At 41.1% G+C, this 24,805-nt stretch overlaps 1 protein-coding gene across 1 annotated transcript; it reads right to left on the bottom strand.

Annotated features, from left to right (window-relative positions):
* Positions 1 to 9,924: 9,924 nt before the first annotated feature.
* On the bottom strand, positions 9,925 to 24,141 carry TOPORS (TOP1 binding arginine/serine rich protein). The gene is made up of 2 exons (XM_027839727.1): positions 24,023 to 24,141; positions 9,925 to 13,655 (listed from the first exon to the last, which is right to left on the bottom strand). Exon 2 carries the CDS (start codon positions 13,650 to 13,652, stop codon positions 10,680 to 10,682), a length of 2,973 nt encoding a protein of 990 aa, XP_027695528.1. The 5' UTR covers positions 13,653 to 13,655; positions 24,023 to 24,141; the 3' UTR covers positions 9,925 to 10,679.
* Between the last annotated feature and the right edge of the window lie 664 nt (positions 24,142 to 24,805).

Here is a 24,805-nt window from a genome sequence, read left to right as displayed (position 1 = left end):
AAAACTGCCTAAGGGTTAAAGATTTCCAAGGGAGCGCTGATTTTTTTTTTAAAGGGGGCAGTAGGCCAAATAAGTTTGGGAACCTCTGCTAGAGGAAGGAAGCTGGTTAGTTGCATATAGCCTGGAGCCATTAAGACCCAAGTTCAAGTTCAGTTTCAGACACTTGCTAGTTGTGTGACCTGGGCAAGAATTTCCTCCTTGGTTTCAACTGTGACATACGGATAGCATCACCTACTTCCCAGGACTGTTGTGAGCATCAGATGAGATATTTGTAAAGTGCTTGGCATAAACGTTATACTGTTTTTTTTTTCTTTCAAGCTAGCCCGCTATTGTGATTACAAGATATGTGAAGAAGGATTCTGCCCTAAAGCTAACCAGAGCATTATGTTTTTCCTTGAACCAAATCAGGAGACCTTGCTTTTTGTCCAAAGTTCTCCTTCCTCAAACTCAAGGATCTCATAAACCAATCTTCACCATCACAAACCTCACTCACCTTCATACACCTTCACCAGAAAGAATAGGGATTGGGTAGCAGAAGATAAAATTCAACCAGTTTTCGTGACAGCATAATTTATACAAGGGAGGTTTTTTTTCTTAAAGTTCTCATTTATATAGCATTTTATGGGCTGCAATTTTTTTTTCTGCCACAAACCCGAGGTATAGTGCAAAAGTTATCCCACTGTGGGTGGGGATTGGGGGAAAGAAGGCCTCGGGAATTTGATAGTGACACAGGACTGATTAAATTTGAAATCATCTTCGTCATCTTCATTGCCTAAGGTGGTCAACAGGTCCAACCTCTGGACCTTAATGGAGCTGGAACTTCCAGCTTTTCTGTTTTTGTACTTGGGTGACTAAGAAGCCAGTCAAAAGCCTGAGCCATTCTAGTCTCAAGGACAGTTTAAATAACTTATTTTGGGGAGTGGGAAGCAATTAGGATTAAATTACTTGGCCAGTGAGTAGGTATCTAAGGTCATATTTGAACTCAGGTCCTCCTCACTTAAAGAAAGGCCAGTGCTCTTTCCACTATGCTGACCCTTAATAACTTTAAAAGACTAGCTTAGCCCACATGGCGGGAGATGCTGGGGGAAATTTCTATTTCTATAATTCTAGCAAATAGTCAAGGTACAAACTCAAACCCAGTTCAAAACCAGTACTTGTTCCATTATAAGACAATGAAAGTCAATGTTTGTCAAGGAAAACTTGTTCCAGTTAAAATGAATTTGTGCATGACTTTTTCTGAGGGACAATAGTGTTGAAAAAGGATTAAATTTGTTGGTTGATTTAAGGTCAACATAACTAACATTAAAGTGGAACTCAGAAGATAGTGAAGTCCATCACTACAGGTTTTTAAGATGAGGCTACAAGACCACTACTCACGGATATCATAAAGGGGATTCTTGTTTCAGCTTGGACTAGAGGGCCCCATTCCTACTCTGAGATTCTATGATTGCGTAAATGGAGACAGTAACTGGCAGTCTCCATAATGTTACATGAATGGAAGAAGGAAAGTGTGTTGGATAATGATAAATAAAGCATTTGATGGAAAATATTGATTGGCAAAGAAATAGAAAATGAAAGTAGTCTTTAAATAAAAGGGCTAGGCCATCCTAGGGTGCTGGATTAGGAAAGAACCTTAGCAATTATCTAGGTCAGTAGTTTTCAGTGTAGTCCAGACCCCTGGAGATCCCCCCCAACATTCTTTTAGGCAGTCCACAAGGGCAAAACTAATTTCATAAGACTACGACATCATTTGCTTATTAAAATACTCCTCCCTTTCCCAACTACATATCTGTGTGACTGGATTTCTTTATATATTTTGATCAAAACAGCCTACCTCAATAGATCAATGCAGAAGCAGATAAAAATATTGCACTACTCATTAAATTTTGTTTAGGAAAACAATTTTCATAAAAAAGTGTTACTTATGTCAACATGTAAAGTTTATTATAATTTTAATGAATATTTTAAAACTTTATCAGGTTAATTCTAACACCATAAAAATCACCATGCAACCCACATAAAAAAAAGCTCTTTGGGGTCCTCAATAATTTTGAAATGTGAAAAGGAGTCTTGAAACCAAAAATGTTTTAAGAACTGCTTATCTAGCTCAACATTCTCAATTAACAGATAAGGAAGATGAGGTTTAAAGAAGGTAAGTACTCTACCTAAAATCACACAACTAAGTGGTAGAGCCATAATTAAAACAAACTGCCTCCTTCCCAACTTCTGGCATTCAAATATTTATTGAGTACCTAGTTCAGTTTTCAAAGTGCTATATCCTTCTGAGATATGTAGCCAAATTTTCCTTTAGGATTCTAAAAAAATCACAGAACAAAGTTCAGAAAAGCAAAAATTGGAAAGGAAAAAATAGCTAAGAAAATAGAAGACATTTTAACCTACAAATGTCATTAATTTAAACAAATGTTGCTACAATATGGATTGTAGAAATGTAAACCCATTTTTTAAAAAAATAGTGAACTGAAAAAGACTTTTAAATCCTGAAATACAGATGTTCTTCTAGAAATGTTTTAATAAACTGGAATAAATTGTCGTAGGCTAAATTAAAAAAAAAATGCTACTCTCCCTTATACACATCTTAGGCTCTTCTTCCTCTATATCTTTATTGAACAACACTGTTCTCTATACCTGGACTGTCTACTCAGCTCTGAAACCTTATGAAATCCAACCCATCCCTCATGACAACTCAAATGCCCCCTCCTCAATGGACTGCAAATGAACGTTATATAGTCCTACATATTTAGGCAGTCACATTCCACTTAATATCATAGTTACGTTTTATATATCATATCCTCTCTCTCTTAGCTTGTAAGCCTCCAGAGCTCATAACATTAGTAACTATGTATATCACATATTCTTCTTCTAGCCCTGACAGACAATTCTTCATATGTACCAACTACTTAATATCTGTTGATCTGTAAGGTTATAGCAGGGGTGGGGAACCTGCAACCTCAAGGCCCTCCAGGTCCTCAAGTGTGGCCTGCTGACTGAATTCAAACTTTGTGAGGGACTGTCTATGTTGGCAGCTACCAGGTTGGGTGCTGTGGCAAGAGTAGGGTAAAATCTGGGTATTTTGGAAGTCGAGGCAGGGGCTGTGGTAGGCGGAGTTGTGGTGAACTGGGATGGACTGGGTACGGAGAAGCCCTGAGGCAGTGGGCAGTGCTATGTGAGATAAGCTGGGTGCAAGGAAGTAGCTGGAGCTTGTGCTCCTGAGGCAAGGGGCGGTGCCACGTGGGAGTGGGACGGCAGAGGACTGAGTTCCCTTTGCTTAGTCCCCTCCCTATATGCAACGTCAACCCCAGACGCCTCCTTCCTGTGACCTTCCTGACTTCCTGGGTCCCTTTGTGTAGCACTAACCCCAGACGCCTCCTTCCTGTATCTGGTCCTAGCCTCCTACGTCACTCCTTCCCCCTTGGTGTGCTAAACTCAGACAGCCCCTTCCGGTATCTGACCCTACAATCATTGGCTAGTAAGCGGGCTGGGGAGGAGGGGCTAGTAGGTACTTAGGAACGAGCCTGGTCAGAGCTCTCTCTCTTGGCTCCTGCTCTGTTGCTCTGGCCTTCCTGCTTGGCCTTGCTGTGATGGTTTGCTGTGATGGCCTCTGAATAAAGCTCTGGTGTTGGCGCCTCCCGATGGCTCGTCTCTGTGTGTTTATCCAGCTGAGGACCGAAGACTTGTGAGTGAGTATGACTCTGGCAGCCTGCTCCTTATAGGAGGAGAGGGTACGGCGCGGCCGGCACAAGGTCGGCGCGGCCAGTACAAGTGGCGCCCAACGTGGGGCGGAGGAAATAGGCCAGAGGCCCCGAGGATCAGCTGGTCTGGTCACGGGAAGAGAGATGAGAGCCTTAGCCGATAGGGTGAAGGAAGGAAGATGGGACAGTTGTTTGTTAAGGTCCCGGATCGGGAGGTGCAAGGGAAAGAAGCATATAAAAGAGTGAAAGAAACGGAAATCAGTAGTGAGGAAGAATCTAGGAGTGAGACAGACTCAGGGAGTGAGACAGAGGACACTGGAAACAGGGAATGGGAAAATAAACAAGAGAAAGGAAAGCAAGGCCGGGCAGGAGGGCAGGAGCGGGAGAGCAGGAGCCAAGAAAGAGCAGGAAACCGTAGCAAGGAAAGCCACGCGGAGGGGCGGCCCCCTCCCCCACACTTATCCGATGGAGGAAGGACCTGGGCCCCTTTAGAATGGAAGAAGTTTAAGGAGTTAAAAGAGGCACTAAATACAGCGTTTGCAGCTGTCTCCCAATGTGCCCTACGGGCTTTTAGTAAGATTCAGGCTTTGGGGAAACAAAGGCCCTCCCTGACCAAGATTAAAAAAGGTCCTGATAAACCCTTCCCGGTGGCCCGCCTACGGGCAGCTGTTTGGAGAGGACTATCAGAAGTGCTGAAAACAAAAGAAACTAAATTGTACTATCTATGCGGAAAAGCCGGTCAGTTCAAGGCGCAATGCCACCAGAAACCTGGTGGAGCCCGCCCCAAGGTAATCTGTTACAATTGTGACAAATCTGGCCATTATGCTAAAGAATGCTGCAAGCCAGTCAGGAGGCGGGACAAGGAGGGCCCCTCAACAAGCTTACCAGATGGAAGCTCCACCCCCTCAGAATGCACCCTCGGGGCTGCATCAGGACAATCTCCGACTTTTACTCGGTGGTTCAGACTTCCCCTTTACAGCAAGGGAATTTTCCAAATCGACCCCAGTGGTTTCTGGTTTGAGATACAATTTATGGGGAAGGGATATTTTGAAGGCTTGTGGGGCATCTGTTTATATACCACCCCCGCAGGATTTTTAATTGGGGTCGTTGGGCAACAACAGAAATTTTATTGTATCAGACCCACTCCTCTAACATGGAGATCTAATAACCCAGTCTGGGTACCCCAATGGCCCCTCCCTGCAGAGAAAGCCCAGGCTTTACGTGATATAGTGCAGCACCAGTTACAGGTGGGGCACATTGAGCCCACATCCAGCCCCTGGAACAGCCCAGTGTTTGTAATAAAAAAGAAATCAGGGAAATTTCGAATGTTAATAGATCTCAGGGCTGTTAACACCACCCTAGAGCCCATGGGAACCCTACAGCCTGGCCTCCCCTCTCCTAATTTAGTGCCTTCTGGATGGTCTGTGACAGTCATAGACATCCAAGATTGTTTTTTCTCTATCCCATTATCCCCAGAAGATAGAAAGAGATTTGCCTTTACCATACCCACTACCAATAATGCAGGACCAGATTTAAGATATCAGTGGAAGGTCCTGCCCCAAGGAATGTGCTGCAGTCCCACCTTATGTCAGGCTTATGTGGGAAGAGTGCTGGACCCTATCAGGGACAAATGGCCTAAAGCCACAATACTTCATTATATGGACGATATTTTATTAGCCACTAGCAGTGATGAGACACTAGCAAGATTAGTAAAAGAAACCGTCTCTGCACTTGCTCATTATGGTTTGGTGGTGGCCCCTGACAAAGTCCAACAAAACTACCCACTCACATACCTAGGCCTTCGTATGGAGGCTGTTTCTATTAGCAATCAAATTCCTGAACTAGGGCTTTATAAGATAACCACCTTGAATCACTTCCAAAAGTTAGTAGGACAGATCCAATGGCTCAGGGCCTGAACACCCATTCCTCCTGCTGTAATGCAGCCTTTATATGATATATTAAAAGGAAATTCAGATTTAAACTCCCCTCGGGCATGGACTCCTGCTGCTAAGGCAGCAGTGTCCCAAATATTCTCACTTGCTGCCCAAGCCCAGACCGCCAGATGGGACCCCAAAGGTAGAATAGAGGTCTCCTTGGTCAATCAACAGAGCCCTTTTTGTGTTATACACCAAGGTCCCAAATTGTTAGAATTTGTATATGCAAAGAAGGCTCACAAGGTACTGCCAAATTATTATGAGATGTTAGGGGAACTAGCCTTAGCTGCAGTACAAAGGGCTGTCCACTTGTCTGGGCAGCGACCTTTACTTTACTCGATTTTTGAACCTGGACAGCGAGAAGCCATTACGCAAACCTATTGGTCTTGGGCACATTGCTCCCAATGGGCCAAGATAAGTCCTCATTCCTCCTGCCTGCTTCTCCCTATGCTAGAGCAAATAACCTTAGTACCACCCCAACGAAAGGTTATGGGAGAACCTGTTCAAGGCCCAAATGTTTTCACTGATGCTACAAAAAACAATAAGGCCTCTATTTATCATGAGGCCTCCAAGGAAATAACAGTATTAGAAACCCCCTATGACTCTACCCAGAAAAATGAGCTCTTTGCCATCCTCCATGCTTGCCGTAAATATCCTGAGCCTATAAACATAATCTGATAGTCTATATGCAGTAAAGGTTCTTAAATGCATAGAGGACGCCGTCCTCCAACCTCATAAGTCCACCATATCCTCTCTCCTGAGGGAATTACAGCAAAATTTGTTGCAGCGAATCAACCCCCTCTACATTCTCCATGTTTATTCTCATCAGTCCACCTCAGGAGGCATTTTTGAGGGCAACGATGTAGCGGATCGTGCTTTACAGTGCTCCCTACTGCCAGTCCTCACCCCTCCTGAACAAGCCCATGATTTTTTTTACCTACCAGCGAGCTCCCTGAGACGCCTGTATGGTTTAACTCGTGAACAGGCTCGACAAATTGTGAGGCGATGTGTGCACTGTGTTCCTTTTCTCCCCCCTCCACCCAGTAAGGGGATTAACCCATGAGGTCTTTTTCCCAGTGACTTGTGGCAAATGGATGTTACTCACCTTGGCCGTGTCACTATCCATGTCTGCATTGATACTTTTTCCAAATTTATAATGGCCACTGTATCCAGTAAGGAGAACACCCCATCAGTTATTAAGCATCTGTACCATTGTTTTGCCTCTGTGGGGATCCCTCATGTCATTAAAACTGACAACGGGCCTGCCTATTTATCTACACAAATGACTGCCTTTTTTACATCCTTTGGCATTAAGCATGTTACAGGGATCCCCTATAACCCCACAGGTCAGGCTATTGTTGAGCGAGCCCATCGTACCTTGAAAGCTACCCTCAGTAAACAAAAAGGGGGAGTAGGAGGTTGGGGCTCTGGGCGGTGGCCTACCCAAGCAGATGTGGATAAAGCTTTATATACATACAATTTTCTCTGTCTAGATAGAGACACAGGCCTATCCCCTAGCATGCTACAGCTAATAACACCACCCACTTGTAATTCATCTGGCCCCTTAAAAACAGCACTACATGCACCATCCCTTAACCAGAAAGTCCTCTGGAAGGACGATGAGGGATACTGGCAAGGCCCATCTGTAGTGTTGTGGAGAGGGCCGGGGTATTTATGTCTTACAGATTCTGATGGCCAGAGTCGCTGGGTACCAGAAAGAAGAACAAAACGAGTTGAAGAAGCCCCGGGAGAGACAACAAGGACAGGAGAAGAAACACAGTCAACAGTAAATTCAGAGAGAGCAGAAAGAAAAGACAGTTAAGGATGTCTAAACTGAGTAAACTGTTCTCACTTTTTGCGCGATCAGGACTTTGCCACAGGTTGCGTCAGCTCCAGTGCCCTGGGACACAAGAGAGAATGGCTGGGGCACTTGGCGTTGGCAGCATCCATCTTCGAGGAGTTCCAGATGCAGGAATTATATAGTGGACAGCAATTGCTTGCCTCACAAATAGAGGAACTGGCCAATAAATTCGCCCAAGCCCTCCAAGTGAAGGCTGATATTGATCAGCAGCTGGAGGAGCAGATTCAAAAAAGTAGCATTGGCTACCCAGGACATTGGGAATGAACTTATGTGGCTGGAATCGAGACAGTAGTTGCCATGCGATGGCTGATATTGATCCATTTGTGTAACACCCTTAAACCATAACGCCACTTGCGACACCCTTTCACAATGCAAAATGACACTCTCTTTTCTTTTCTATTTGATGTAATGATACCCGTGCCCTTTCCCAGATCTAGGCTACAAATCTTTCCTCTACTCCAGGCTTTGCAGGTATTAATTAGACTGGCGCAGAACATATCTGACACTTGGCCCAGCACAAGACTGATGATATTGTTCATCACCTTAGCGATTGGATTAAGCATACGTCTTTCCCCATCCCTTCCCTTGTAACCCATTGGGCATTTATAACTTTTCTGCATTTATACTGTTATTGTTACTACCCACTATTTTAGGAGGTTTTCTTAGGATTCTTAGATGTTCTTTAGAGGCACTCAGAACCGAAGGCCTAGTATGGAGACCCCGTCTCCGCCCCTCCATTAAACAAAAAGGGGGAATTGTGAGGGACTGTCTATGTTGGCAGCTACCAGGTTGGGTGCTGTGGCAAGAGTAGGGTAAAATCTGGGTATTTTGGAAGTCGAGGCAGGGGCTGTAGTAGGCGGAGTCGTGGTGAACTGGGATGGACTGGGTACGGAGAAGCCCTGAGGCAGTGGGCAGTGCTATGTGAGATAAGCTGGGTGCAAGGAAGTAGCTGGAGCTTGTGCTCCTGAGACAAGGGGCGGTGCCACGTGGGAGTGGGACGGCAGAAGACTGAGTTCCCTTTGCTTAGTCCCCTCCCTATATGCAACGTCAACCCCAGACGCCGCCTTCCTGTGACCTTCCTGACTTCCTGGGTCCCTTTGTGTAGCACTAACCCCAGACGCCTCCTTCCTGACTTCCTAGGTCACGTACTCTGTCTATGCACTAATCCCAGATGCCTCCTTCCTGTATCTGGTCCTAGCCTCCTACGTCACTCCTTCCCCCTTGGTGTGCTAAACTCAGACAGCCCCTTCCGGTATCTGACCCTACAATCATTGGCTAGTAAGCGGGCTGGGGAGGAGGGGCTAGTAGGTACTTAGGAACGAGCCTGGTCAGAGCTCTCTCTCTTGGCTCCTGCTCTGTTGCTCTGGCCTTCCTGCTTGGCCTTGCTGTGATGGCCTCTGAATAAAGCTCTGGTGTTGGCGCCTCCCGATGGCTCGTCTCTGTGTGTTTATCCGGCTGAGGACCGAAGACTTGTCAGTGAGTATGACTCTGGCAGCCTGCTCCTTATAGGAGGAGAGGGTACCGCACGGCCGGCACAAAACTTCACAGAAAAAAATCCCCTCAATAAAAGGATTTGTTCTGTAAAACTTGGATTCAGTCAAAAGGCCACACACCCAAGAACCTAGAATGCCACATGTGGTCTCAAGGCCCAAGGTTCCCCATCCCTGGTCTGTAGAATACTGCTAAAATGTGACAAAATACTAACTTCTAAAGAAGCCCAACTTCATTAGCAAGGAACAGAAAAATGGAGACAAAAATTGTATGATTTACACATACATAATAACTTAAAAGAAAAATATCTTTAGAACTAAAGAGGATGCAAAGATGGTGATTTGATATGTCTAAAAAAAGGGGGAAAAGTACTAAAAAAAATTCTTCAGCAGGTAATTTTAGGTACTTTACAGACCACTTAGTGAAATATATTAAAGTTAAGGCTGTTACTAAATCCACAAATTATATTCAAAAAAATAAAATCACTAAATCCAATATTAAAATTGATAATTTGAAAATTATATGGAACAAATAAATATTATAAAGGAAATCGTCTTCTAGATCATACTCTAAAATTTTTCATTTTCAAAACATGATACCCCTTTTTAAAAAACTGTTTATCTCAGTCTTTCCTATAATGTTCCTTCTACCTTTCTTTATGAACTCACTATTTAACCCAAAAAGTTTCTCATTACCACATTTAAACTAATATCCTTGTATATAATTTTTAATTCCAAACTGAAGGAAATATTATTCAAAAGTCAAATTCACAATAAATCCAAAATCTGCTGCTTAACCTCTAAACCTGTGTTTAATCTGAATGGTTATTTTCTCAACTATAAAACAGTTGAGACATGGATGAAATTATTTCCTACTGAAGGATATGTTACAGTCAAATATAATAAGAAACTAAAGTAAAATATTTTGCAAAAAATGCTAAACTCTTTAGACAGAGGACACAAATCTTATATTTATAATCCTAAGTAAAATATGTAAAAGTTACTAGTGTATAAGTGGGAATAATGACAGCTTTCCCATCAGATAGCTTCTAGGATGGGGCTTCAATTCAAGCATGTCACACTATGCTAGGGGAAAAACTATTGTGGTGGGAAATTTACTGTGGATTTTTTTGGTTAAAATATTATTGCTTTATTGGAGCTTTTTGCTGAACTCGTATTTCATTACCAGTCAAGTTAGACACGTATACAAAAAACATGAAAACATTTCTTGGCAGAAGTCAAAGTAATTCATGCAGATAAAAATAGTCTGAATTAACCTTTAAAGATTTTTTCAAATTATACAAATTTTCTAAAAAACAAAAAAAACTTTACCCATCATAAAGTTTTGTAAGCAAATTTCCATAATTCTCTCTTAAAAATCATAATTTTAAAATATCCATTGAATATTTTATAGAATGAGAATTCAATATGGCTTTATGAATTACAACTTCTAAAATTTACATTTTTATTTAGAAAAAAAGAATACAAGTTTTAAATAAACTGTTAGCAAGGTTTTTTTTTTTACTCAAAAGTGCTTATCTTTGAGTTTTGTTCACTTTCTGAATAAAATGCTCTTACAAAACCTTAACTTGAAAATCACTTTAAGAGTTTAAAGGGAAAAAAAAAATATCTTCACCAGAAAGTTTCATCTTTACTTATCTTAATTAAATGTAAAACATGTTATTTATGTCTTTTCTTCAGGACCAATACAAGATTTCTCTATGAAATGCTTTGGCAGTCTTAGTATTAATGAAGGTCGTTCTGGAGAAGTCTCTATTACTGATGTCTTTGGAGATGGCAAGTGTACAGATGTTTCAGTCTGTATAGATTCAATGTCACTGCGCTGGTTGCCCACACCAGAAACAAAGGTGCTCTCACTCTCAGCAGAAGGCTGTTCAGTTGAGGTTTCCTGGAGTGGAAGATTATCTACAGTCTTGGTGACATTATCCAAATCACCATTACATGGGGTGATTTCACATTCCTTGTCCAGGATAATAATTCTATCACTTAGAGCAATTCTATCTTTCCTCTTAATTGGCCCCAAGACAGGAGAGGAAGATTCTTTTTTACTATGCTGAGTTATCAAGGTGGCACAACTGTCAGACACAATATTTTCTTTCACTTCTGGTTCCTTGTCACTATCAGTCTCAATTGTAATCACAATTGGAGAAGACTGTGAAGAATTACCTGTATGATGTCTCTTGTGTCTCCTCCTATGTTTTTTCTTTTTCTTTTTATGATGTCTACTTGAGTCAGTAGTTTTGCCTTCATAAACTATCTCTACACTTAGGCTTCGGGCCCTCTTTTTCCTCCTCTTGTGTCTATCCCTGCTGGATCTATCCGAAAAGCTGTCACTCTCATTTTTGTAGCTTTCACCAAACTTGGAAGATTTCTCATAACATTCTCCCTTTCCCTTGGAAGAATCTTCATAAGATTGTTCAGTCTCTTTATGGGTACCCTCCAAGTGCCGAGTTTTGTACTTTCGTTTCCCTCCAGGTTTTTCACATCTCACTCGGTCAGATCCTACAGACACATCTCTTGATTTATTACTGGACCGACTTCTGGACCTGTGCCTTTCATTGTAGTAATGCCTCCTTTCACTGTGACTACTTTCCTTTCGAGCATTTGTCCATTCAGAAAAGGTCTGAATTCTAAATTCTGGACTGGAAGATTGTTGAGGATAATGAGCTAGAGTTCTCTTCCTATATGGTGACTCATAGCCATCCCTGTTTCTACTATAGTAAGTATACTCCCATTGATATCGTCTTGTATGATTATTTCTTAAATAGTATCGTTCCCTATCTCTGCTTCTTGATCTTCTTTTACCATGATCACTGCTCCGAGACCTTGATGTGCTTCTCTCTCTGGAAACAGTGCTTTCACTGCTTAAAGATATTGTTTGGCTTTTTCTTGACCAACTGTTATCTCTAGTTCTTGATGCTTTCTTGTCTTTTCTATCTTTAAGTTGACTATCTCTGCTTCTTGACCGTCTGCTTTTTGTTCGTCTCTTTCCATGATGTTTCCTACAGCTCTTTCGGTCATGTCCATCTCTGCTTTGAGAATATGAATCTGAGTTTCTTGATCGTCCCCTCTTTTTGGACAGTCTACGGCTACATGGAGAACATACTCTTTCTACCATCACTGATGAACTGAAGTCCCTGGGAGATGATGAAATTGATCGCTTCTCCTTTTTTGATCTAAGTATCCTACCAGAAGGTGAGGCATCAAAATTACAGTGACTTTTATTTACTTGCCCATCTTTTGAAACAAATGAATGTGGAGATGAACATCTACTAAAATCACTGTCACTGGAGCTGGGATCTGGCTTCTTCACAGATTCATTTCTCTGAGACTCTGATTCTTCAGAGTCAGAGGACAATTCAACAAGTTCTGGGGTTCTCTCAGCTAATGGTTTAACATATCCAACAATAACACAACTATCTGATGAAGAATCAGCATCATCATTTAGGTCCCAATTGGTGTTTACACCCACTGGAGTCTGAGGTCGACTTCTTACAAGTTCTTCATCTGAACTGTCAGAAGTAATTAAAGAAGAAGACACAGTTGCATAAACCTGCTCTGAACTTGAATATGATGGCCCTGGAGTTTCATCATCCCATGAAGCTTGACTAGAAGTCAATACATTAGTATCTAGTTCTTGATTATCTGCTTCATCGGGAGATATGGTAATAACTGAGGAATCTGACTGGCTACCTTCCTCATATGAAGGAGCAGGGCAGTCATAATTAGCATGTTGATCAAAAGCCTCCATGTTAAAAGGAGATCGAGCAAAACTGATAAATTCATGTAAAAAATGGTCAGTCCGACTAAGTAAAAAAGGTTTTAAGTCATCAACAAAAGCTTGACTTTCTAGGTCATAGCGAGTAACATTACTCATGATAATGTGCTGAACAATACTAACTAAAGATCCAGGAGTTCCAAAGAGAACCGTCAGTTCACGCTTTAACCATGGAACTAATCTGTGAAGGCAAGCAGGATTTCTACGGAAAAATTCAGCTGAAATATCCCTGTAGCGGCCCCCATCTTGAATATGTCTAACACGAATACCAGACCGATATAATGTTCTTCTGAAATTAATCATATCTGATTCTTGAATTTTCCGCAAGGATCTTCCTTCCTGTCTCAATATATGATGAATTCCACTGTCTCTCTGTCGTATTGGTGGAGCAGATAACCCTTCAAACAGTACTCCGTTGTCAGGTGGTGTTTCCGTCCTTCGAAGAGAAGCACTCCTTTGGGAATAAGCAGAAGCCCTTCTTTCCCTTCTCCAGCTAGTTGTTCGGTGGCGAAATCTTAGCCCATCAGGACTAGGAACATATTCCTTGGTCATGTTCCTATATGAGGGCCTTAGCACATATTCCTCAAAGTCATTTTCTGCCCTCACTGAATGGAAGATAGACTGAAATGGCTGTTTGCAGAGTGGACATTCAGCTTTGTTTTTTGACCATTCCTGTACACAGCGGAAACAAAACTTATGTAAGCAGTGACCTAGATATGCCACATTGTCAAACTTGTCCAAACATATAGGACACTTAGAATCAGGAGAGGCATCAGCAGGAACTGTCCACTGCAACCTGCTGGTACCAGCTTTAGGTGAAAAGTTGTCCACTGTAAATTCTTCAGAGGACGATGCCATTACCTGTCAAGAAAAAGAAACATCAGTATACTATGTTGTTAACCTTATTAAGAATGAAGTTATAGTAACAAAAATAAATGAAACATAGAACCTTGTAACATACAATACTAAAAGTATTCACGAGTGGTTAAATTCTTCAACTAACTAGTTAGAGCTCCTTACTTTGGAACCTGAAAGGAAGGCTATTTTTTACTGAATTTTATTTTTCTACTTCTTTGATTTCTAAAAAACAACTAAAGGAGGTATTTAAAGAATGGGCATTCAGGACTACTTTCTATTACTACTTTCTATTAGTATCCAGAGTTTTTCTTTGGTTAATTTGTTGGACTTCCTGGGAATTTTTTTTTTTTTTGGTTCCTAAAAAAGACATCTTCTATAGTTAACCTGCTATTGCAAGAGGACTTTCTACCTGATACTGTAGGAAGATTTTGTCTGTCCTGCTGCTTGTTTTCTTTATTCATCTTGACACTGGCTGATAAGATTTATTGAAAATGAAATAATAACTTGGACACTGGATCAGGTGTTCAAATACCAGTTCTGCTACTTAGCACTTTTGTGACAAAAGGAAAATCATCTTCCCTCTAAGCCTCAGTTTCCAATTTCATTGGATGATGGGTTTGAACTATATGATCATGAAGATTCCTTCCAGTTCTATGTCGCAAATTCTCTGTTCCCTTTGAAATTCCCTCTCCTCCTTACCTATGTTTTTCCCCCTACTGTGGTTCTACTCTTCCCTGCCCCAATCTTGTTTATTTTTTCTCATGCCTCAGTTTCATTTGTTATCTTTCTTTCCACAGTATAGTCAGTAACCAGATTCCCTCTATGCTCACTATGTACATAATATAAAAATTATGTACATAAAGGCTTAACCAAGTTTTATTGTTTCCTTTTGCTGGAAGTAAAAAATTTCAAAAATGTTTTTAAAGACTTACAAAAATTCAGTCATTTTATTTTATCCATAATAAGGATCATAGTAAGCTGCAAGAGCCATTAGAGGTTTTCTAGCCTTACCTATTCTTTTTACAGATAAGAAAAAAAATGAATCACCTTACCTTTTGAATTGCCAGAAGGCATTCAGGGATTTGCCTAAGGTATCTGTCTGTCTCTTTCACACACACATACACACACAGCTGTAAGTAAGCAGTAGAGGCAACATTTGAACTCAAGTTTTCTGACTCCAAATCCACTGCTCATCACCATAGCACACTACCATCAAATGATATTCAAAGAATTATAGTAGAAAACAGTTACACCTCAGTTCTTATTGGATTACAAACTGCAGACCTATCAAAAAAAGTCAGATCAGTTATTGTGAGGCTGGTATGCATAGTTTTTTAATTGTCTAAGTTCTGCAACATGTTGTTCATTCCTAAAATACACTACAAAAAAGTTTCATAGCCCATCAATCAATCTTACTATTTGTTATTGGCTTAGGAAAAATTTTTGATAGCAGATCTGAACTGATTGCTTAAAGTAACATTGGATTAGTCATGGATTTCATTTATTCACTATCCATGAATATTAGCCCTCTATTCTTTATCTTCAATTGAGAGTACCAAATATATCAAATTCAACAAGCTTAAACAAGGTAATCTTAGAAGAAAACTGCTTCAACTTTGAGATTTTATTTCGATGGCTCTGACCTCGTGGATGTGGATACTTCCTCTACTAATGCAGTCTGAAACCCGTCCATGTCTTCTTATCCTGTTCCATTTTCACCCACTGTTTTTCACAATTCCTCCCATTAAGGATGACCAAATGTACTAGAGCCCTTCTTCCTGGTCTCAATATTTTGTGGATACCAATGCAGAATTTGAGAAGTTCATCTTTTATTGCTCTTACTACCTGTTTTCTTCCAATGTTACATGTCCTTGATGACATATTACCATCATTTCTCATATAAAAGTTATCATTGAAAACAGGACACAGCCCATGTACAAATCAATCAGCCCACTTTTGTACGTTGTACTCTGGTCATCTGAAACTTTGATTCTTTGGCATTTATGCTGATCTATGATTCACATTATGGAAGAAAAGTGCATTTTAGTCAAAATCTGTCAGACAATTTGTTAAAGACAATAATTTCTGCTAGGGAAAGGTTCAGATGGACAGAATTCCACCAATTCCAATCAGAATGCTCTCTCTTAACTAAAACAATAACAAAATTCCTATTATTAGCTTGGTTATCACAAGCAAAACAACTATTGATCTAGTAAGGAAAAATAAGATTAGTCATCAAATTATCTTCTGTTCAAGAACAACTTACATTCAAAATAAGACAAAAGACTTTATAATATCAGGATGTGGTCATATTATTTTTAATAATACTAATGAGGCCTTACTATACTTATCTATATAGCATAACTGCTAGATTAGTTTAAGGGGGAAGAGTGGCAGTGGAACTTTAGTGGCAAGGAGGAACTTGGAATCATTTAAAGTAGGTGTTCTAAAAAAAGTGAAGCCATTTAAGTTTTTTTTTCAATGTCATGATAGTCTAACGAATCCTATGAACCACTCCTCAGAATATTATTATTAAATGCATAAATATAGAAGATTGCAAAGGAAATTATATTAAAATACACACATACACACACACACACACACTTTCATGGACCAAGAACACCTGATTTCAAGCACTGAAAATTTGAACTAAAAGAACTGAATGGGAAGCATTCAAGTGAGGGAGGAAAGCAAAGAGGAGATTCAAAGGGCCCAGTTATAAAATGAACTCTCCTGCAGAAGTTTACTACCCTTCACATTAGAAGCCATATATTTCAACTAGAAAATCAAGTCTCTACAACACCCTTGTTATAGTGAATGTTAATGACCTGTCTTGAAAAGGACTTCAATATGCACGAGACAAGTTTTTAAATAGTAACTTTTGAATTTAGGGGGGAAAAAAAGAAAGCCATGAATTTTCCACAGGAGTTTTAAAAAGCTGGCCATGCATTGTGCTAGGGGAAAAGGCTGCCTCATATCTCCAATGTGGAGAAATAATTAACATAAAAATAGTCTAAGATGATTTAAAAACTTTTTTTGTAGAAAATAGTGGTGAAGCTAGGGAAATTAAATAATATAAAATTTTGTAACAGTGTGGTTAGTGACAAAAAATATCATATTAGTACTCCCCATGCTAAGTTACTGGAAGTGCTAAGTCAAGAACTCAGATTTCTCTGATACCCAGAATCTAGTACTTTTTGAGCAGAAGAGTGGAGCAATACGCACTTGAAGTAAGGAGTCTCCATTTTAGAAAGGAAAATAATATAGAAAGATGAGCCTGGAGGCAGAAAAGAAGACAGAAAAGAATATCACAATTCTTGTCGAAGACAAAATTAGCTACTTTTGCAATGCAGTTACCGATTAGGGAGTTCTGAATAATTTATAAGTAGCTTTTTCAAGAGAAATACACAAGAAAATACTGAATCATCAACTTAAACTATTTGGTGATTTCAATGACCATGTTATAAAAGTGTTGGATTTCCGTAAGTCTGCTTTAACATTGCACTTCCTACATTTTAAATCCTATAAAGTTCAGTCAATATTTTAGCTATAAAAAGGGAGCAATATGAGATGGTAGTGGGGATATACTGACCAAGTGAGAGTTTTTTGAGGATCAGAAGACTTAGGAGTAGGGAAGCACCCAGTGAACAGGGAGAGACTGAAGAAAAGTGAGAGTGGGGAATGAAAGATGAGACAATGTTGTGGAGAAGACAGGATGGAATGGAATTGCTTGTGCATGTAGCGGAATTAGCCTAGACAAAGTGAATGGCCACCTCTTTATGTGAGACGGGTTAAGAAGGAGTGGCAGAAGACGTCTAAGTAAGATGAGATAAAAGAGAGAAGAGGAGAGTTCTTGGCAAATGGCCTCAACTTTTTCCTATAAAATGAGGCAAGGCTCTTGGTTGAAAGGGTGAGGGGAGGGGAAGTCATGGGAGGTTTGAGGAGGGATCAAAAGGTTTAGAAATGCTGCTGTGGTGAGTAGGATTAATGTTTGTCCTTCGTTGTCAAAGAAGACAACGACATCAGGAAGGTGATGCCATGACTTGCAAGTGAATTGGACTGAAGTAAAGAGGAGCTGTGCAAAGTCACCAGCCTCCTTTTTCCCCCAGAGCCATGTGGGTCCAGAGGCAAGATATAGATCAGGACTCCTGGAGATGGCCCCTGAGTTAATCCAAGAGGTGTAAAAGGATTGCCTTGAAAAAGACTCAAGAGAACAGGGGAAGGAAAGCATTTATATAGCACTCACAATATGTCAGAGATTGTGCTAAGCACTTGACAAATTATCTCATTTGATCCTCAGAACCCTGGGGGGTAGGTACTATTATTATCCCCATTTTACAACTGAGGAAACTGAGGCAAACAGAGAATAGGTGATTTGCCCAGGATCACACATTAGTAACTGTCTGAGGCCAGACATGAATTTAGGTCTTCCAGACTCTAGGCCCAGACCTATCTATCCACTTTGTAGAGCTGTAGAGTGTAGGTAGAACTGGTTCACCAATGGGTCAAGATGAAAAAGAAAGATTGTAGCTAGTACAGGGGTGATGGTCTGGAGAGAACTGTGGGATCCAGGGATTGGAGGTCATGATGTAGACTAAGAACAGGGTTTGGGGTTTGCAGAAGGCATTGACCTTTACCTGTAAAGTGAGCTTCCTCATCCAGAAGTTCTCTAGATCAATGAAATGACAGGTCAAATCCCTACTATATGGATTACCAGTGTGACAGAGAGGGCTATATTTTAAATATTTGGTGTCACTTCTCATCCCTTACTTAGCCTCTTAATTGTTTTAATTAGCTCAGATTTTGCTACCAGTCTCCCATTCCCCTTCCTAGTTTAAAGATGGCAGCAGATGTGTCAATATTTCCAAAAACAGATTAAGATAGTATCATAAAGAGGTAAATTTCATTCTCGGTATAAAATGTTGGTAAGTTATTCCTCTGCTTAAGTATGAGACCTATTTTCATATCAACATTTCAGTAGTAGCCTGTCCTGTAACATGCTTTGAGTTTTTTTCCCTTATAGTCTGATTATGATTCATTTAAGTAAAAAAAAAATCTCCACCTGATCTTGTTTAAGTACAGGGATAAAATATGAAATAAAACAGCAGTTAAGGTCCTTCAATCAACTCTAAACTCCTTTTCCAAACTTACTTCACATTACTTCCCCATTCACATACTCTTGCTTCAGCTAAACAAACTACTAGCAGGTTCCAAAATTGATCCTGCATGCTCTCTCATCTGGGTATTAGTGAAGGGCGGAACAAACTCTCTTCAAATTTTAATATCAACCAACAAGCATTTATTCAGTGGCCACTGCAGTCCAGGCATTTGGCTGGGCCCTGGGGAAACAGGAAATAAAACATTTTCTGCCCTTAAGAAAACTGGGGGCAAGATCATCTGTACCCTCACATAACCCACCCCCCACCCCATACAAAGTAATTTTTTGTTTTTTTTGGAGTGGAGGAGAGGCACTAGCACTAGCAGCTGGGTTAATCTAGAAAGGCCTTACACAGAGCATGTTGCTTGAGTGGAACTTTAAAGAAAGGTAGCAATTGCAAGAGATAAAAAGTTGAAAAGGGAGTAAATTTTAAGCAGAGAGGACAGCCTGTGACAAGGGAATTTGTAAGAACAGCAAGATAACACCTAATAATACTATGGCATTTGCAAAGTGCATACATTATATGATTTGCTCCTCACAAAAAAACTCAGTAAAAGTAGGTGCTACTATCGTCCCCATTTTAAAAATAAAGAAATAGGCTTAGAAAGGTTAAGTGACTTGCAAAGTATCCCATAGTATATGTAGCAAGGCAAATCTTGTATAAAAATTGAAGCCAAATCTTCCTGACTCCAGGTCCATCACCCTACTGACTACACTACATTGCTATCCACTTGATGAGAGCACCCTCTTCTTCCATTCTCTCTAGCTCAAAACCACGTGACAACAATTTCCACTCTTACCACCTTTCCCCCATTCTCTAGTAATGAGGCAGTCCTTAACAACAAGGTCAACTTCTTTACCCCCTCCAACTGATCTCATCTCCTCCAGCAGACTGCAACCTCAATCTGCCTCTCTGGAATGTTCACCCTCTCTCAGCTACTAGTTCCTCTCCCTCTCCCTTCAAACATGCCCAAGACTCCCCCATCCTTAAACATTTACAAAATAAAAAACCCAAAACCCTTCACTTGACTTTATCATCCCCTCTATCTCTCTTCTCCCTTTCTCATTCAGCCAGAATCCTACCAAAAAGCTGTCTGTTCTCCTTGCCTCTGAACTCCTTTACTCCTACACCTTTTGCAATTTGGCTCAAGACCTCATCAATCAACTGAAACTGCTCTCTCCAAAGTTACCACTTATCCCTAAATTGCCAAACCTCATGGTCTTTTCTCAGTCTCCATTCTTCTCAACCTGGCTGTAGCATGTGGCACTGCTGGTCACTGTCTCTTCCAGTATATTTTCTATAAGTTTTCATGACACTGCTCTCTCCTAATTCTCCTACTGGTCTGACTGCTCTTCCAGTTTTCTTTGGCCGCTCATCATTATCACATCCTCTAACTGTGGGTATTCCCCATGGTTTTGGCCTTCTCTAACTCCTTTGGTAACTTCATCAGCTCCCATAAATATCATCTGTATGGAGATTCATACATCTATATATGAAACACATTAGTCTCTCTCTTGAACATCAGTCCCCTCTTCTAAATAGCAATATTTTTTCCAAAGGTGCCACTACCCTTCCAATCTCCCAGATTTAGAATTCATAATCTTGTCATCATGCTTAATTCCTCACATTCATGATATATGTGTGTATATATGTATATCTCCAATCAGTTGTCTTCAGAATTTTCTATCACCAATTTGATCTTTGTTCCATGAATACAGCTACCACTTAGTTCAATCCTTCGCTAGCTCCTGACTAGATTATTATAACAACTTCCTAACTGGTCTCCTAGCCTTTCTCCCCATTCTAGTCTTTCCTAAACAATGCTGCCAAAGTGATTTCTCTTAAGAGAAGACCTAGCCATGTCACCTCCCCTACACCATCAACTCCAAAGGCTCCTTATTGCCTCTAGGATCACATGTAAATTCCTCTATTTGGCTTTTAAAAGCTCTTCCCAATCTATCTTTTCAACCTCCCTGGACAATATTCCCTCATCACTCCCTCTCTTTCAATCTAATTTAATACAGTCAAATTAGCACTCTCTCTGCTAAACACACACACACCCTCCCCCACCTTTGCACTAGCCATCCCCTACCACATGAAATTCATTGCTCACCTTTGCTCCTTAGAATCCCTTTACTTCAAGAGCAGCTCAAGCATCACATTCTACATGAAGTTTTTCCTGCTTCCTCTTAACTTGATACACCTTCCCTCCCAAAATACCCTGTATTTACATACTTCTATTTACTCTATGTATTTGTTTGTGCTTATATATGTATATCTCCTCTATTAGAGAGTAAAATTCTTTTTAGTAGGGATTGTTTCATCCCTTATATTTGTATGCAAAGCAACAGACAGGTACTTAATAAATGCTAAGTTAGTTGATTTGGTTCCTTTAAGACAAAGATTAGGGGTTATCTGCTCTAGGAAGCTTTCTCCCCAGCTGAAAATGATCTTATGCTCATCAAATTTTCTAGAGTATTTTACTTGGATCTTTGCTTTCTCCTTGGCACATTCTACCCATATAAAAAACTTACTCATGTTCCTGGCCTATACTCAACAGTAAACTCTTTGAAGGTAGACAAGTTCTTTTGACTTTCTATTCTCAGGACCAAGGCACAGTACTTTGTGCACAGGAAGAATCTGAAAGATGATTAATTGAATAGAAGATTACCTTATTCTGTTTACAGACATACTTAATTTATTGTACTTCAAAGATAATTGCATTTGCAGTAATTCCATCTCTAGTAAGTCTTTCAGCACCATGTTTCCAAAAGCATGTGCTCACATTCTGTCGTTTCACATTCTGGTAATTATCATGATAATTCAAACTTTTTCATTACTATTATACCTGTTATGGTGATATGTGATCTTTGATATTACTATTAACATAGTTTTGGGGCACTGAAAATCTTGCCCATATAAGATGGTGAACTTAAATGATAAATGTTGTAAATGTTCTGACTGCTCCACCAACTGATTGATTGGTCCCTCCAGAAAGGAGCTTCTCTATTCCCTGAGACAAAATAATATTGAAATCAGAACAATTAATAACCCTCTAAATGTTCAAGTGGAAGGAAGAGTCAATCAATTCATCAAACTTCATTTTTTTCTTATTTTAAGAAATTGCCACAGCCACCCCAAACTTCAGCAGCCACCACCCTAATCAGTCAGCAGTCATCAATGTCAAGGCAAGATCCTCCACCAGCAAAAAGATTATGACTCAATGAAGGCTCAGATGATAGTTAGTATTTTTTTAAGCAATAAAGTACCTTTTAATTAAGGTATGTACATCTTTTTTTTAAAGATATAATACAAGAGCACATTTAATAGACTACAGTATATAGTGTAAACAGATTTTCTATGCACTGCGAAACCAAAAAACTCATGTGACTAACTTTATCAAGATATTTGCTTGATATTCGATTTATTTTGGGGGTCTGGAGTCCAACCAGCAACATCTCCAAGGTGTCCCTGTAACTGAGTAATCTGCTGTACCTAAGTAGGCCTTTCCACATGCCTGTGAACAAAAAAGTCTCTTACCCAAGACCCAAGCTCTCCAATCCAACCAAAGCATCCTGTTCACTCTGATCCTGTTGTCTATTCAACTCAAGATGCTCCATTCTCTCCATCTTCCTTCTCAGTGCTTTTGAACAGGCACTAAGTCTACTACATCAAGAAGAATTTACTAAGCACTAATACTAACTTATGCTAGGGATACAAAGAAGCATAAAAACAAGATTCCTGTCCTAAAGGAGATCATATCCTAATGGGGAATTCAACATGCCCACCCTCCTTACCTCAGCCATCTCTTTTCCTTCAAGATGAAGCTCAGAAACCATCTTTTCTGCATGTTTTTCCTGACCAACCTCTCCCCACCCAATACTAGTGCCATCCCTTCTAAAATGTTCAAAGACTTTAGGAATCCAGTTTTTAATTAACTATGGTGGCCCAAGATATAATATGTTGAACCTCAATTTAAATACTGCCTCAAACATTTAGTTGTGAAACACAAGTCACTTAGTTTTTCTTAGCCTCAGCTGACAATAAATAAGATATTTGCAAAGCGCTTTGCAAACTGTAAAGTGCTACATAAATACCAAAGCTAGTGTTTTGCACACCTTAAAGTGCTATATATAAGTGCTAAAGAAGCATTTTGCAAACCTTAAGGTGCAATATAAACGGTTTGCAAAACACTGGCTTTAGCATTTTATAGAAGCTTTGAAAAGTGTTTTACAAATATGGTCTCATTAGAAGCTCACAACAAACCTGGAAGGTTGATGCCACTACTATTTGCCTCATTTTACAGATGAGGTTGATGCAAACACTGGGTAAGTGACTTACATAGCTACTGTCTGAGGCGGAATTTCAACTCAAGTTTTCCTAATTCTAGGTCCAGCATTCTATCCACTGTGCCACAAAACTATGACAGATTAAACAGACAGACAGATACTAGGGGTTCTGACCTTTTTTGTGTCATCACCGCTTTGACAGTCTGGGGAAGCTTAAAGACACATTTTCAGAAAAATGTTTTTACAAGCACAAAAATAAAATACATAAGATTATAAAGGAAATCAATTATATCAAAATATAATTAGTAAAATAATCTTTAGATCCAAGTTAGAGATCATCGGTTAAGAATTTCTAACAAATATGTTATATTTATGCTGAATAAGTGCACACCTATTTGTACTTATCCCCACTAGACTAGAAGTGAGTAGGGATAGTCTCCTTCTTTGTATACCCAGCACCTAGCACAGCAAGTGCCTGGCACACAGTAGGTGCTCATACGAGATTGATCCTACGTCGGAGCTGCAAATAACGCCCAGGGGCGTTCGCCCTTTCTCACTAGAATAACATCTAAATCGCTGTAGCTGGCTGGGTGCCTCCGAGGCCCAAGAGGCTGCTGCTTCGGCCCCGGCCCCGGCCTTCTCTCTTCAAACAGAAGGAAGCTCCATATTGATCTCTCGGCCCCTCTCCACAAACGCTGGCTCCCCGAGGGCCAAGGCGGTTGCCCCACTCACAAACCTCGAGACTCGGCGGGGTTCGGGGAGCCCCCTCCAGGCCGCAACAACGGCCACAGCTGCCAGGCCCTGGCCCAGCTCTTCGAAGCCCCGGCCTCGCCAGTCTGGGAAGAGCGCTACCGACACCCCGGAGCTCCAGAATCGGGCCGCCGCCTTCGTCCCGGGCCCCCTGCCCGCCCCGACGGCTTACCTCTCAGGGTTCCGGCGCCGTCCCGACAAGTAAGGCTGTCGCGGGGATACCCCCAAACGATCCAGTCGCCCACCGGCACAAACCCGCTCTCTCCCTCGCAGCGCCAGCGAGCGTCTCTCCCCTCCCTCTTTCAGGCGGAGGAGGAGCTAGCGGGGGCGACCTTTGTGTCGTCAGGCGCAGGTCACCAATAGCGGGCTCCCGGCTAACGCAAGAAAGGGACGGGATCCTCCCCCGGGGCTCGTCACAAGACAACATCCGCTCGCCCTCCCAAGCCGCCAACCGCTTTGCGCACGCGCCACGGGTGACGTGATAAAGCACGCCTGCTGGGGAGCTGGTGGGACTACGTAGGGGGAGTGGTGCTGGGGCCGTCCTGGGGCTCGACCAGGGCTGGGTTTTGCAAGCCTTCCTTCTGCCCCTTTCGTTCGGTTGCCTCCTGGGGGAACAAATGGCCTGGCCGTTTTAGCCAACGTTAACTAAGGAATCTGGGGACAAAGTTCAAACCCTGCCTCTAATGATACCTGTAGAGCGAGTCGCTGGAGGCCGCTAGGGGGCGCAGCGGTGGGCCTGGAGTCAGCAAGATGTGATTTCAAATTCAGTTTCTGACACCAGCAATACTGTAACACTGGGCAAGTCGCCTCAGTTTCAACAGTTGAACAAGTGGTGTTAATAATGGCACCTACCTCTTAGGGTGGGTGTGAGGAACACGTGAGGTAATGTTTGTAAAGTGCTTAGCACGGTGCTCTGGCCCATAGAAGGCACTTAATGTGTATTTCCTTCTTTTAC

Source organism: Vombatus ursinus, unplaced genomic scaffold, assembly GCF_900497805.2.
Source record: "Vombatus ursinus unplaced genomic scaffold, bare-nosed wombat genome assembly UNPS02014832.1, whole genome shotgun sequence".
NCBI classification, from domain to species: Eukaryota; Metazoa; Chordata; class Mammalia; order Diprotodontia; family Vombatidae; genus Vombatus; species Vombatus ursinus.
This window is presented reverse-complemented; position numbering and strand designations above follow the sequence as displayed.

Bases quoted from the DNA above. Each gene is read 5' to 3' on its own strand.
- TOPORS (XM_027839727.1), bottom strand. From the start codon at position 13,652: ATGGCATCGTCCTCTGAAGAATTTACAGTGGACAACTTTTCACCTAAA.